The sequence below is a fragment of the Berghia stephanieae genome, chromosome 7, assembly GCF_034508935.2.
Source record: "Berghia stephanieae isolate SIO BIC M18660-M18661 chromosome 7, UCSD_Bste_1.3, whole genome shotgun sequence".
NCBI lineage: Eukaryota > Metazoa > Mollusca > Gastropoda > Nudibranchia > Aeolidiidae > Berghia > Berghia stephanieae.
In genome coordinates this window covers 61,062,212-61,076,416 of record NC_088366.1, presented here as the reverse complement: position 1 = coordinate 61,076,416, position 14,205 = coordinate 61,062,212, and the positions used below count along the sequence as shown (strand labels likewise).

Genomic DNA, 14,205 nt, shown 5'->3' with positions numbered 1-14,205 from the left:
TATGGCCAGAATTACTTTTACTTCAAATTGATAAATTACTAGAAGATATGAAGTGAGTAGAAAAGTGCCAGAAGACAATAGAGAATAAAAATTTTTTTTTTTTTTTTTTTTTTTTTTTTTAAATTTTTATTCTCTATTGTCTTCTGGCACTTTTCTACTCACTTCATATCTTGTTGTTACCAACATAAGTGCCTGCTCCACTCACTTTTCTGAATTAAAAATTCACCCCATACACCGGAGCATACTCAATGTCTCAATCGTTTCTATGTTATATGTTTGTGATGAGAATATTGGCTATTAAGCTTAACTGCTGGTCAAAATTACTTCGCGATGGTGGTGAACGAATCGGCGATCTCAAGAAGTGGGTGAGAGAGGGATCTAGAAATGACTTTGGGTTTGAAACGAATATTTTTGTGTTCGTGGATAGCTCACACGGTAGAGCCACGCTCTCACCTGCCAGGCGGAGTTGTCGTACCAATAAGGTCGCAGGTTCAAACCCCACCACCGCCGCGAAAAAATTTTTTATTCTCTATTGTCTTCTGGCACTTTTCTACTCACTTCATATCTTGTTGTTACCAACATAAGTGCCTGCTCCACTCACTTTTCTAAATTACTAGATCAACATTTCTTAAACATTGGCTTTCCTCAAAATACACATACATACAGACACACAAATCTTCAGCGTCTCAGGTTTAAGAATTTTTGACAAGGAGGTATGGCTTTTTTAATGTTTCTAATGACAAAAGTCAGTCCTTTTGGAATAACGTTGAAAGCAGTTTGTTCCATTGGTTGTACGTAACCAAATTATGCTAGACACTGACAAAACACCTTATCTATATTATGGACAGAAATGTTATCATCAATTGTGACCCATCGTCTCAAAACGGTATTATGGCGGAATGAACAAGATGGGGAAAGGTCAATTTTAAGCTTAACTGGTCAAGAAAATGAAATTTCGGTTTTCAGCACTTTAAAATTCTATATTTTTTCTTCAATAATCCATACATGGACTCAACCCATGTCTGATGTTTTTGGTCACAGATTCTAATCTCAGCACTTTGATCATCCCGACTTTATACCGTTTTGAGGCGACGGGTTACAATTGGGCTTTTTGAGATTTTTATTATTTAGCGAGATATCCACTAAACGGGCTCAAAGCGCTTTACAAGGGGTCCATGGCCAGCAACAACACTTTACATGTAAGACGGGGCATGACGCCTGTTAGCCGGATACTACATTTTTTTTTCGGACAGTGACAACGCTGTTAAAGGCCATGTACTCATTTTAAACCTGAGTACTGTGAGAGAATGTGTCTTTTCCAAAGACTCAACTATGCGCTGAGCGAGGCTCAAACCCGGGACCTTTCCGATCCGAAAGCGAATGTCATACCACTAGACCACATAGCCGCACAAATATCAAATAATGAATCAATGGATGACCTCAATATCAAAATACTTTTAACCTGGACCATCTTTAAAAGGCACACACACACACACACATACACACAAGTTTTCAACATCCCAGGTTTTAAAATTTTTGACAAGTTGATATGCTGCATTCATTTCTAATCCAAAGTCACTCCTTTCAACAACAAAAAAAGTTAAGAAATTTTTTAATGCTGATTTTATATTCCCAAAAATTATGCAGAACTCTGTCAAATCACCTTATCTTATTTCTTTTACTTCACATTGATAAATTACGAGATCAACATTTCTTAAACATGGATCTTCTTCAAAAGGCACATTCATACTTACAACTCTTCAACGTCTCAGGTTTAAGAATTTGTGACAAGGAGGTATGCTTTATTTATTTCTAATTACAAAAGTCACTCCTTTGAATTAACATTGAAAGCAGTTCGTTACATTGGTTGTATACATAACCAAGTTATACGGTGCACTGACAAAACACCTTATCTATATTATGGCCATAATTTCTTTTACTTCAAATTGGTAAATTACGATGGCGCCCCATGTCAAAATATTTTTAATCTGTGCCTTCTTTAAAATGCTCATATATACAAACAAAGCTTCATGGTCTCAGGTTTAAGAATCGAGTTGATATGCATTATATTTCTAATGCCAGAGACGCTCCTTTTTAATAACATCAAGAAATTTGTTCTATTGATTGTATACTCACCTAAATTAGGCAGTCGACTGGCAAAACACCTTATTTATATTTTGGCAAAAAAATTCTTATCATCAAATTATATCGACGAATTACAATGACCCCCAAAGGTCATTCACCTCACCTCTTTCCTCTGACCGAGGTGGTCATAGAGGAGACAAGAGATTACTTTACAGTAAGGGCCCTTCATCCAGATATGTCCTCGGCTTTCCTCATTAGTGTTAGACTGACCATCCTGGTCCATTCCTTTACATTATCCGACATCAACATTTCTAAAAACTTAGTTTTCTTCCAAAGACACCTACATACACACAAGTCCTTAAAGTCTCATGTTTGTTTGTTTTTTGTTTTTTTTTTGTTGTTTTTTTTTGTTTGTTTTTTTTTATTATTTGTTTGTTTGTTGTTTTTTTTTTTTTTTTGACAGTTTGGTGCCACTTTAATTTGTTAAATGGCTCGGTGACTCAATTTCTCAGCGGAACAGTATTTCGTCTTGTCACAAAATTCCAGCATTAAATTTAAAGTTGAGCTTTTATATAGCGCAATATCCACTAAACGTGCTCAAAGCGCTTTACAAGGGGTCCCTGGCCAACAGCAACACTTAACATGTAGGACGGGACATGACGCCTGTTTGAGCGATAGTATATTTTTTTTCGGACAGAGACAATGCTGTTAACGACCAGGTACTCATTTTACACCTGAGTACGGTGAGAGAATGTGAGTAAAGAGTATTTTCCAGGGACTCAACTATGCGACAAGCGAAGCTCGAATCCGGGACCTTCCGATCCGAAAGCGAGTGCCATACCACAAGACCACATAGCCGCATAGCATTGTTAACCAAGGTAACCCAGTCTCATAGATACTGAGTCGGCATCCAGCCAGAGACAGGCAACCGTCCTGTATGTCCAACCCAAGGTAACCCAGTCTCATAAATACTGAGTCGGCATCCAGCCAGAGCCAGGCAACCGTCCTCTATGTCCAACCCAAGGTAACCCAGTCTCGTAGATACTGAGTCGTCATCCAGCCAGAGTCAGGCAACCGTCCTCTATGTCCAACCCAAGGTAACCCAGTCTCATAGATACTGAGTCGCCAACCAGCCAGAGTCAGGCAACCGTCCTCTATGTCCAACCCAAAGTAACCCAGTCTCATAGATACTGAGTCAGCATCCAGCCAGAGTCAGGCAACCGTCCTCCATGTCCAACCCAAGGTAACCCAATCCCACACATACCAAGTCGGCATCATCTTTGGGTCAAGCAACCGTCCTGTATGTCCAGTTCTCCCAAGAGTCTCATCCAGATACCATAATTTGGCTTCACCCCTGGGTCAGGCTCAATGTAACCCAGTCTCACATATACCAAGTCGGCATCTTCCATTGGTCAAGCAACGATCTTCTATGCCCAGCCCAAGGTAACTCGGCTTCATAGAGATACCAAGTCGGCATCATCTCTTAGTCAAGTAACCTTCCCCTATTCCCAACCCAATGCAACCCAATCTCAATCAGATACCAAGTCAGCGTTATCTATGGGTTTCTATTCTCAGACAAAGGTAACCAAGCCTCACATCGATACCAAGTCGGCATTACTCCTGGGTCGGGCAACTTTCCAGTACGCCCACCCTTAAGTCTCACAGAGACGCAAAGTTGAGACTTTCATTTAAAGGTAGAAAGATAAGATTGTTTATTAGAGAAGTTATTTTTCAAAGTGCAAAAGCACCTCACAGACGCCATATCTCGTCCAATATGGTAAGGGCTTTTCTTGGACCCCTTGTAAAACGCTGTGAGCAAATTTAGTTGATATAGCTATAGTTCTATATCAAAGTTTGGGCATGTGCGTGTGTGTGGTTTTTTTAAAGGAAATGGACAACCGAAGAGGGGGTTGACAGAGCAGAAACAAGACCCTGTGTTACAGCAGAACACACCAAACCACCTCCCAAAGTCTTCCTTGCATTGCAGAAAGAGACAAGCAGGCAGGATCCGACAAAACCTTGCGCTCTCATTTAAGGGAATCTGAGACATTTTTAGATCATGCCAATATCTAAAAATGTCCAAAATATATGTGACTAATCGTCTAAAGCCGGTATGATGCCGAAATGAATCTGTGCACACAATTGAATATTAAGCTTAGCTTTTAAATCAAATTGAAAGGCTTAACTGGGAACAGGCGTTATTTCTTAAAGATAAAAAAGCCACATTTTTAAATGTGTAATCATTTTGATGTTAACCTCAGTTCCATTTTCCAATTCATTTCTACATTATACTAGATTGACGGGATGGGTAACATTTCAACACAGAACAGTTGAAAAGATTAGGTGGATGAACATGGATGTTCAAGAAAAAGAAAGACAAAGAGAAAATAATCAAGAAAAGAGAAAAGAAAAATCTAAGCATTAAGTAACAGTGGCAAATAATAATGAAATGAAAAACAAAAACGAAAGATTTTTTAGGAATATGAATTTTATATTCCAATTGGATTTTAAAATTTGTTTACAAAAAGATGACATGGTTTAAGTGCGTGTGGACCATAACTGAAATCTAAAGTCTGTCGAGACATTGTCGTATTGTTGGCTCTGTGCTTGTAACTGGCCATTATTCTTGTTTCTTGTCCGGTGCCTGGTGAGAGGTGGATTCTGTTCAGGTATCTGAGGGCATTGTTGATGAAACTGTAAAAACAAAAAACAAAAAACAAAAAAATCCTTAATGATTTTAAGCGAGTGTGATTGGGGTCTGTGAATCAGACATTATAAAGTAACATACAAGATGAAAAGTTTATAACAAGAGATAAGACAAATTAACAGACATGAACGCAACTACGACATACAAACGCAGAAAAGGATACAAATAGAAAAATTGACACACACACACACACACACACACACACACACATACAGAGAGAGAGAGAGAGAGAGAGAGAGAGAGATCAAGGGAGGGGAGAGCTAGAAATCAAGGGAGAGCGAAGGAGAGAGAAAAGTAGAGAGAGAGAGAGAGAGAGAGAGAGAGAGAGTAATAGAGAGATAAGGGAAAAGATAGTGATACATATATGTATATATATATATATATATATATATATATATAAACAGATAGACAGAAGATTGATAGATAGATATATAGATAGATAGATAGATAGATAGATAGATAGATAGATAGATAGATAGATAGATAGATAGATAGATAGATAGATAGAAGTTAGAAAAATAATAAAGTATTTAATATTACATCATTAAGGGCATTTAGGCCATGGATGTGAGCCACATCTTGTTTGTTCACAATACCTTGTCAAGTGGATTCAGTTGATCAAGATGGAATTCCCTTCAATCTAGAATCCGGTCATTTTGTCCATATGAGAAGGGACAGGTCATCACGTGGACTCCAGTAATGGCACACGGTACTTTATGGTAGTGGGCCCTTGGTGGACACGGGTCACCCAAACCGGGTATCGCGTCGACGGTCTTGGAGTATCGATGCCGATCGCGTGTGCAAGGACAAATGGTGACGTGCATCCCAGGTTGTTCAGGGCAAGGAGTAAAATGACTGTGTCGATTTTTGACACAGCCCCGATGTCTTGGAGTGCTGGTGTCCTCTTGTCCGCTCGTAATTGGTGTTCTCGACACTTGGAGAGCTGAGGAACAATACAATGGAAAAAGACATTTTTGTCATTAAAATAGTAAATGACTGGTTAACCCTTTCCTTACCAGCCATTTTCAGAATTTTCCCCAAAACTTCACACTCACCCAGCACAAAAATAGAATTTTCTTACTCAAACAGAAAAGCAACAAATACATTCTGTGCATAATAATGATCAGCAAAATGAACTCTACAACACAGTGTCACGTTTTTAGAGCTATAATAAAACCTTTTTCTTTGAATTGTATGGTGTACAAAATAAATCAGAATGACAAAAGTGCTGGTTGGATCGTAAAGAATGTGACGATTTTCCTATGGTTGGTAAGGAGAGGGTTAAGGTGGAAAATCACCTAAATCATTACCTTATTGTTGTTGTTTGCTTGTATCATTAGATGTCGTCGCTTAGGCATTCCATGAAGGGAATATAGATAATCCATAAATAGGGATAGACGATATTTAGGAAAACTTAGTAGCTACCAACAGCTATATGCAAAATTCAGCAGAAATGATGAGATAGATAGATAAAGTAGATAGATAGATAGATAGATAGATAGATAGATAGATAGATAGATAGCACAGATGCAGAGAGAGATAGTATAGATAGATAGATAGATAGATAGATAGATAGATAGAAGATAGATAGATAAAATAGATGAATAGATAGATAGAGAGATAGATAAAATAGAGATAGATAGATAGATAGATAGATAGATAGATAGATAGATAGATAGATATATAAATAGGTAGACCAGGGACCCCTTGTAAAGCGCTTTGAGCACATTTAGTGGTTATGGCGCTATATAAAGCTCAATATTTTTTTTCAGCTTCTTAGCCATTATTATAAAATAAACGCATAGGTGTTATATGAGTATCATTTATTTCTATAAACCATATTGCTGTACCACCACCCAGTTTACAGAAACGAACATCAGAATGAAACTCTTACCTTTTTCAGCTATTGTTCCATGTGAGAAGACGGCACTCATGCCCTTTGGGATCAACACAGACAAGGGATTTGGCAGTTCAGGAAAAGGCACCTTTTCTTTCATGAAGGTGGGAATTGTATCTCTCGAGTTACCTCTGCCGAAAGAGAACGGACATGCAAGGATATGAATCCCAGGAAGATCGCATGGAAGGTCGTGGTAGTGTGACCCTGGTGAACAAGCAGCTGGAGTGGGTATTGTCACATCGGTGTTGAATTCCTCAAACCAATCGGGTGTGAATGGACATTTTATCACGTGCATCCCAGGTTGGAAAGGACAGGGAGTCACGTGACGATGGGGCCCTTCAGGGCAGTTTCGGTGCCTGGGAGTCTTAGGTATGATAATCGTACGTACAGGGAATTTGATGCCTGTGGATGACCAAGGGGAAATCAATCAAAGAGATTGCTGGTAGTGGTATATGATATGGTAGTGATAGTTCTTGCCGTAGTTCTAGTGGTAGTAGTAGTAGTAGTAGTAGTAGTAGTAGTAGTAGTAGTAGTAGTAGTAGTAGTAGTAGTAGTATAGTTAGTAGTAGTAGTAGTAGTAGTAGTAGTAGTAGTAAGTAGTAGTAGAGTAGTAGTAGTAGTAGTAGTAGTAGTAGTAGTAGTAGTATGTAGTAGTAGTAATAGTAGTAGTTAGTATATAGTAGTAGTATTAGTAGTAGTAGTATGTAGTAGTAGTAGTAGTAGTAGTAGTAGTAGTCTAGTTAGTATAGTAGTATAGTAGTAGTAGTAGTAGTATAGGAATTATACTAGTAGTAGTAGTAGTAGTAGTAGTAGTAAGTAGTAGTAGAGTAGTAGTAGTAGTGAGTATAGTAGTAGTGATAGTAGTAGTATAGTAGTAGTAGTATAGTAGTAGTAGTAGTAGTAGTAGTAGTAGTAGTAGTAGTAGTAGTATATAGTAGTAGTAGTAGTAGTAGTAGTAGTAGTAGTAGTAGTATAGTAGTAGTAGTAGTATAGTTATATATAGTAATTAGTAGTGAGAAATAATATAACAAATATAATACAATATCATAATATGACATATGTAGTCGACAATTTAAAAAATATATTGACAAATAAACCAAAGACAAAATACAAAAAAACAAAAACATAACAAAAACTAACAAAACAAACAAAACATAACAAAAAATAACAAAGAAAGATAGAATTTATACAAATTCCAAATGGAAAAAAATTAACTAGACAAGAAATAATCATTTTTAAATAATCAATTATTTCGATAGGGAAATCAAAATTCATAATGGTCACCAACCGTCTCAAAACAGTGCTATGTGTGAGAGATATCTATACCTAAATAGAATTTATAGTGCGGCTATGTGGTCTAGTGATATGACACTCGCTTTAGGATCTGAAGATCCTGGGTTCAAGCCTCGCTCGGCGCATAGTTGAGTCCTTGGAAAAGGCTCTTTACTCACATTCTCTCACCGTACTCAGGTGTAAAATGAGTGCCTGACCGTTAACAGCGTTGTCTATGTCTTTAAAATTGTAATATCGCCTAACAGGCATCATGTCTCGCTCTACATGTTACGCATTGTTGTTGGTCAGGAACCCCTTCTAAAGAGCTTTGGGCATATTTAGTGGATATTGCGCTATATAAAAGCTATATTATAGTCAGACACATCATGAAACTTGGGATGAGTTTATTTGGTTATTAAAAATGTTGCTGTTTGAAGCAAGAAGGAAAAAAAATTACGATAAATATTGAATTGTAAGCGCTCAATTTTCTACACTTCAATGAGCTATCTATAACTTTCCTCGCCATTAAAGTAAAGTGATAAACTTTGCCACCCAAGTCTAATATTTCAGGCTAAAGATTCAATATTTAGTAGTCCAGTCACCCTCGTATAATATATCAAATTAAGAAATTAAGGATCAGGCACCGGTGTAAGATCATTATCTGAACAAGTGTGTATGAAAGGTTACATACAAAGCAAGAAAGAAAACTACAAGAATAAAAACCATCCCAAAAAATCACTCCACCTCGACTGGGGATTGAACCTCAGACCTTCTGATTTCCGATCAGACGTGCTACCATTACACGGTAATCAGAAGGTCTGAGGTTCGATCCCCAATCGAGGTCGACTGATATCTTGATATGTTTTTTTTAAATTGTATTTTTCTTCCTTGCTTTGTCTGGCACCTTTCATACACACTTTTTCAGATCTTTGATATACTATACCGATTTAGTCAGAGTCACAAATTATATAATATAATATAATATCACTAATATAATATAATATAATATGATTATAATATAATATAATATAAATATTATAATATAATATATATAATATAATTATATTATATAATATATTATATATAATTATATTATTTATATTATATTATTATATAATTATTATATTATATTATATATATATATTATATATATGATTATATTATATTATATTTATATTATATTATAATATAATATCATACATATAAATAATTTGATCTGTTGATGACAGAATTTAGTAATGATTTAATTTGTTAGACAATCGTATTTAGAGAAGATTGTTTTGAATGAATATAGAATAATAATTCCACTCACCCATGTCTTGTGTATCTTGATTGATGTAGTCAGACATTTTAGAACACTTGTTGAACACAAAGTAGAAATGTGAAATCAAAAATTCACAAGAAATAATATTATAATATATAGATTTTCTTTCGATGTAGTCACTTGAAGAGTCTGTCAGAAATCTGATGAAAAGTCTTTGGTGTTCCGTATTTAAATGAAATTTTTGGACACGTGATCTCACACCTATCTCAATGTATATCTTTCGGAAAGTTTGATTTCTCAAGTCATGTGATATTGTTCGAACGTTTTGATTGGCCAATGGGCGTGGCTAACTTTTGATACGCCAGATTTGACCAAACAGGTGCAAATGCAACGACAAGGTGGTGATTCTGGTGGTCATTGTGAAATTTGAAAAATAACAAAGTTAATCCAATATCACCCTGGGGCGATGAAGACACGTTGTCAACAGTGAACGTTAATCATGCCTCAATAGTGTCAACCCTGTCACACTCCACCCCCCCTCCCACCCCCACCTCTGATTCCCATCCGCCAGATTGTCACTTTGAAAAATTGAATTTGAAAATTAATTATGATCTTTATAATGCGCAATTAGTAATCGCACTAATTTCATAAACTTCACAATTTTTTATTCATTTATTCTTACAAACACGTAAATTAGAATAAAAATGTCAATGCTCGGCACTGTCTAAAGCAACATGATAATCACAACTAAGATAAAGTGAAAATGTGACAAGTGTCTTACCCAAAGAAACAATGTTGGAGGCAAAAAGTCGTTTTCACTGTCATCTATTTTATTACAAACAACGCTTATGATGATCATGAAAATGAGGATAATAGCATTGGGGATGGAAATGATGATGATGATTACAATGATTATTATAATAATAATAATCATTATTATTATTATTATTATTATTATTATTATTATTATTATTATTATTATTATTATTATTATTATTATTATTATTATTATTATTATTATTATTATTATTATTATTATTATTATTATTATTATTATTATTATTATTATTATTATTATTATTATTGTTATTATTATTATTATTATTATTATTATTATTATTATTATTATTATTATTATTATTATTATTATTATTAGTCGTAGTAGTAGTAGTAGTAGTAGTAGTAGTAGTAGTAGTAGTAGTAGTAGTAGTAGTAGTAGTAAGAGTTATAGATAGTAGAATGGGTGCATTGGGGTGGTGTGTGATGTCGATATTATATATAATAATATATTATTATTATTATTATTATTATTATTATTATTATTATTATTATATTATTATTATTATTATTATATTATTATTATTATTATTATTATTATTATTATTATTATTATTATTATAGTATATATATTATATTATTATAGTTAGTGTAGTATAGTAGTAGTAGTAGTAGTAGTAGTAGTAGTAGTAGTAGTAGTAGTAGTAGTAGTAGTATAGTAGTAAGTAGTAGTAGTAGTAGTAGTAGTAGTAGTAGTAGTAGTATATATAGTATGTATAGTGTAGTGTGGTGGGTGTTTGTATTATTATTATTATTATTATTATTATTATTATTATTATTATTATTATTATTATTATATTATTATTATTATTATTATTATTTATTATATTTTTATTATTATTTATTATCATCATCATCATCATCATCATCATCATCATCATCATCATCATCATCATTTATCATTATCATTATCATCATTCATTATTATTATTATTATATATTATTATTATTATTATTATTATTATTATTATTATTATTATTATTATTATTATTATTATTATATTATTATTATTATTATTATTATTATTATTATTATTATTATATTATTATTATATTATTATTATTATTTTATTATATTATTATTATATATTATTATTATTATTATTATTATTATTATTATTATTATATATTATTATTATAAGTAAAATCAATAGTATGGCATGCAAACCGCAAAATCTAATATGTCATTTCGTGCCATATTAGATTTATCCAATTGTTGTCATATTAAATATTATGCAAAGACCTTTTATGAGTTGGAGAGGATTTATAACTCATTTATTATTATGACGATACAAATCTATGATTATCGGTGGGTTTTATTTTTTTTTTTGGCATTCTACAAATTTGTCTTAACGTCGAATGTAAGAGATAATCACCCTTCCTTGTCAATGAAAATAAAACGATTTCTTCTCGCTGTCATCAGTCAGCTATCGGCGAATCGTCGACATCGAATTACAAGGGAGGTAATGTTTGTGTTTCTATCGATAAAAAAACGAAAGTGACCAATTAGGGAGCAGGCACTGTACTGGTGGCGGACATAAAATCAGGAAAGCTGTCTATGAAACAGTGACAGACAAAGCATAAGGAACCCCCACCCTCAACAAAAAAAATTGAGCTTTATATAGCACAATATCCACTAAATGTGATCAAAGCGCTTTACAAGGGGTCCCTGGTCAAAAGCAACATTTAACATGTAGGACGGGACATGCCGCCTGTTAGGCGATATTATAATTTTTCGGACAAAGACAACGCTGTTAACGACCAGGTAGGCTACTCATTTTACACCTGAGTACGGTGAAAGAAAGTGAGTAAAGAGCCTTTTCCAAGGACTCAACGATGCGCCGAGCGCGAGGCCCTAACCCAGGACCTTCCGATCCGAAAGCGAGTGTCATACCATAAGACCACATAGCCGCACACAAAACTTCCATTTTATCTGTTTTCTTATATTAAATGGAGGCTTATATTCAATTTCATATTGTCCTTTATTACTTTATATTTTGTCTGGCACTGTTCTAGATACATCTTTTTAATTTTTATGAAACGAAAGAGTTAAGGCAGACATGAAGACGCCAGAATTGACCAACAAGTGTAATGCAACGACAGGGTGGTCACTCTGGTGGCCATTGTGAAATTTGTCAAATAACAAAGTCAATCTAATATCACCCTAAGGCGATGATAACACGTTGTCTGTATTGAAATCTAATCAACCCCCAATACTGTCCACCCTGTCACCCCTTTCCCCACCCGTGATTCCCATCGCCAAATTGTCACTTTGAAAAATAGACTTTGAAAAATAATTATGATCTCTATAATGAGCAATTTAGTAATCGCACTAATTTCATAAACTTCACAATTTTTCATTAATTTATTCTTACCAAAACGTAAATTATAATAAAAATTTCAATGTTTGGCACTGTCGAAAGCAATATGATAATCACAACTCAGAAATAGTGAAAATGTGACAAGTATCTATATTAAACGAAAGTGACCAATTAGGGAGCAGGCACTGTACTGGTGTCGGACATATCTGAAAAGCTATCTATGAAACAGTGCCAGACAAAACATAAAGAACCCCCCCTACCCTCAACAAAAAAAAACATCCTGCCTCCAATTGGGAGCTAAGCTGAATTTTTTTGGGGGGATGATTTTGTTTTCTCTCGTATTTTTCTTTGTACTTTGTCATTTACATGTTGCTGCTCGAAGAAATAAATAATAATATGAAATTTAATGTAAGCTTCAATTTCATATTCCTTTGTAGTGTTTCATTCATCCTGTTTTGTTGATAAAGGGGAAACCCGAAACGTCCGTTTTATCTGTGTTCATATAATAAATTGAAGCTTATATTCAATTTCATATTGTTTTTTATTACTTTATACTTTGTCTGGCACTGTTCTAGATACATCTTTTCAATTTTTATGAAACGAAAGAGTTAAGGCAGAAATGAATAAATTCTTTATATAATAATAATAATAATAATAATAATAATAATAATAATAATAATAATAATAATAATAATAATAATAATAATAATAATAATAATAATAATAATAATAATATCAATAATAATAATAATATCAATAATAATAAAAATAATAATAATAATAATAATAATAATAATAATAATAATAATAATAATAATGCTGAAAACTTGTATAGCGCTATAACTCCGAGACACCAAACTCTAAGCGCTTACATCACCTCACGAGAAAAGGAACCGGGATCAATCCAAGGTGCCGTCGAGAAATTTTTTCTCATTTTCCTGTCTGTCCAGCACTTTTCGGGTAACTGCGTGTGGTAGAATTACCATAAAGTACTTTGTGAGTGATAAAAATATTTGCTTCCCTTCGAGGAGTTGTGATGTACGTTTTACCACGTAGAACCCGGGATAAATAATTGCTCTATGGGCCTTTTAGCTCTGAATGTCTGGTTGGAAATTTTTCCATACGTGAGAGATAAGAAAAAATAATAGATAGACACAGTGGAACATAGAAGAATAACAAACGAGATAATAAGCCATTTTTCATTTTTTTAAAACCCGAAATATCTATCTATATAAAAATCAGTATAATCCTAAATCTATCTCACATTTCGGCTACCTTGTTACAATGAAAAAATCGCCTATGAGCAAGTTGAGTAGGGGGGGGGGTGGTCAAGGGTATGAATGTTGGTAGCATGTAATACATAATCAATGTGCTGTTCTTATTACACGCAAAGAAATGACATGTTTTGTTTTCGAAGTACAGCTGAAATAGATGAGTGTTACGTTAAAAACGCTGTACATGTAATAGAACAGGGTGGTCTGGGAGTCGATCCAGGGGTGAGCAACGGTCTAAAATAGTAGTAGTGTGTTAGGGTAAAGATAGATCGAAGTTCATGTCCTCGGGCCATTTTTTGGGGTTGTTTTGTTACTTTGTTTTGTTTTTGTTTTGTTTTTTTGCCATCCGCGTTTATAAGCAATACTCTTCAACAGTCGTAACGTCACTTCCTTCCTAATGACGCATGATAACTTAGTAACACTGGCTCCAAACTATCGTACAATGGCGGACGCCCGTATCAGGGATGCCACCAGGCAAATTAACAAAAGCCTGAAAACTTGCGCGGACGAGATACAAATCAACGTCAAGGGCTTTGTCGGGATTTGAA

General features: G+C 34.2%; 1 protein-coding gene across 1 annotated transcript; it reads right to left on the bottom strand.

The window, feature by feature from the left end:
- Positions 1-5,427: 5,427 nt before the first annotated feature.
- Positions 5,428-9,410, bottom strand: LOC144976603 (uncharacterized). Its single transcript, XM_078920898.1, has 3 exons — positions 9,274-9,410; positions 6,687-7,091; positions 5,428-5,735 (listed from the first exon to the last, which is right to left on the bottom strand). The coding sequence occupies exons 1-3, from the start codon at positions 9,308-9,310 to the stop codon at positions 5,428-5,430; spliced, it is 750 nt and encodes a 249-aa protein (XP_078777024.1). The 5' UTR covers positions 9,311-9,410.
- Positions 9,411-14,205: the final 4,795 nt, after the last annotated feature.

Coding starts and splice junctions, on each gene's coding strand:
- LOC144976603 (XM_078920898.1), bottom strand. CDS start 9,310: ATGTCTGACTACATCAATCAAGATACACAAGACATGG. Junction 7,092..9,273: donor TCAAGATACACAAGACATGG/GTGAGTGGAATT, acceptor GGTCATCCACAG/GCATCAAATTCCCTGTACGT. Junction 5,736..6,686: donor TGGAACAATAGCTGAAAAAG/GTAAGAGTTTCA, acceptor ATTGTTCCTCAG/CTCTCCAAGTGTCGAGAACA.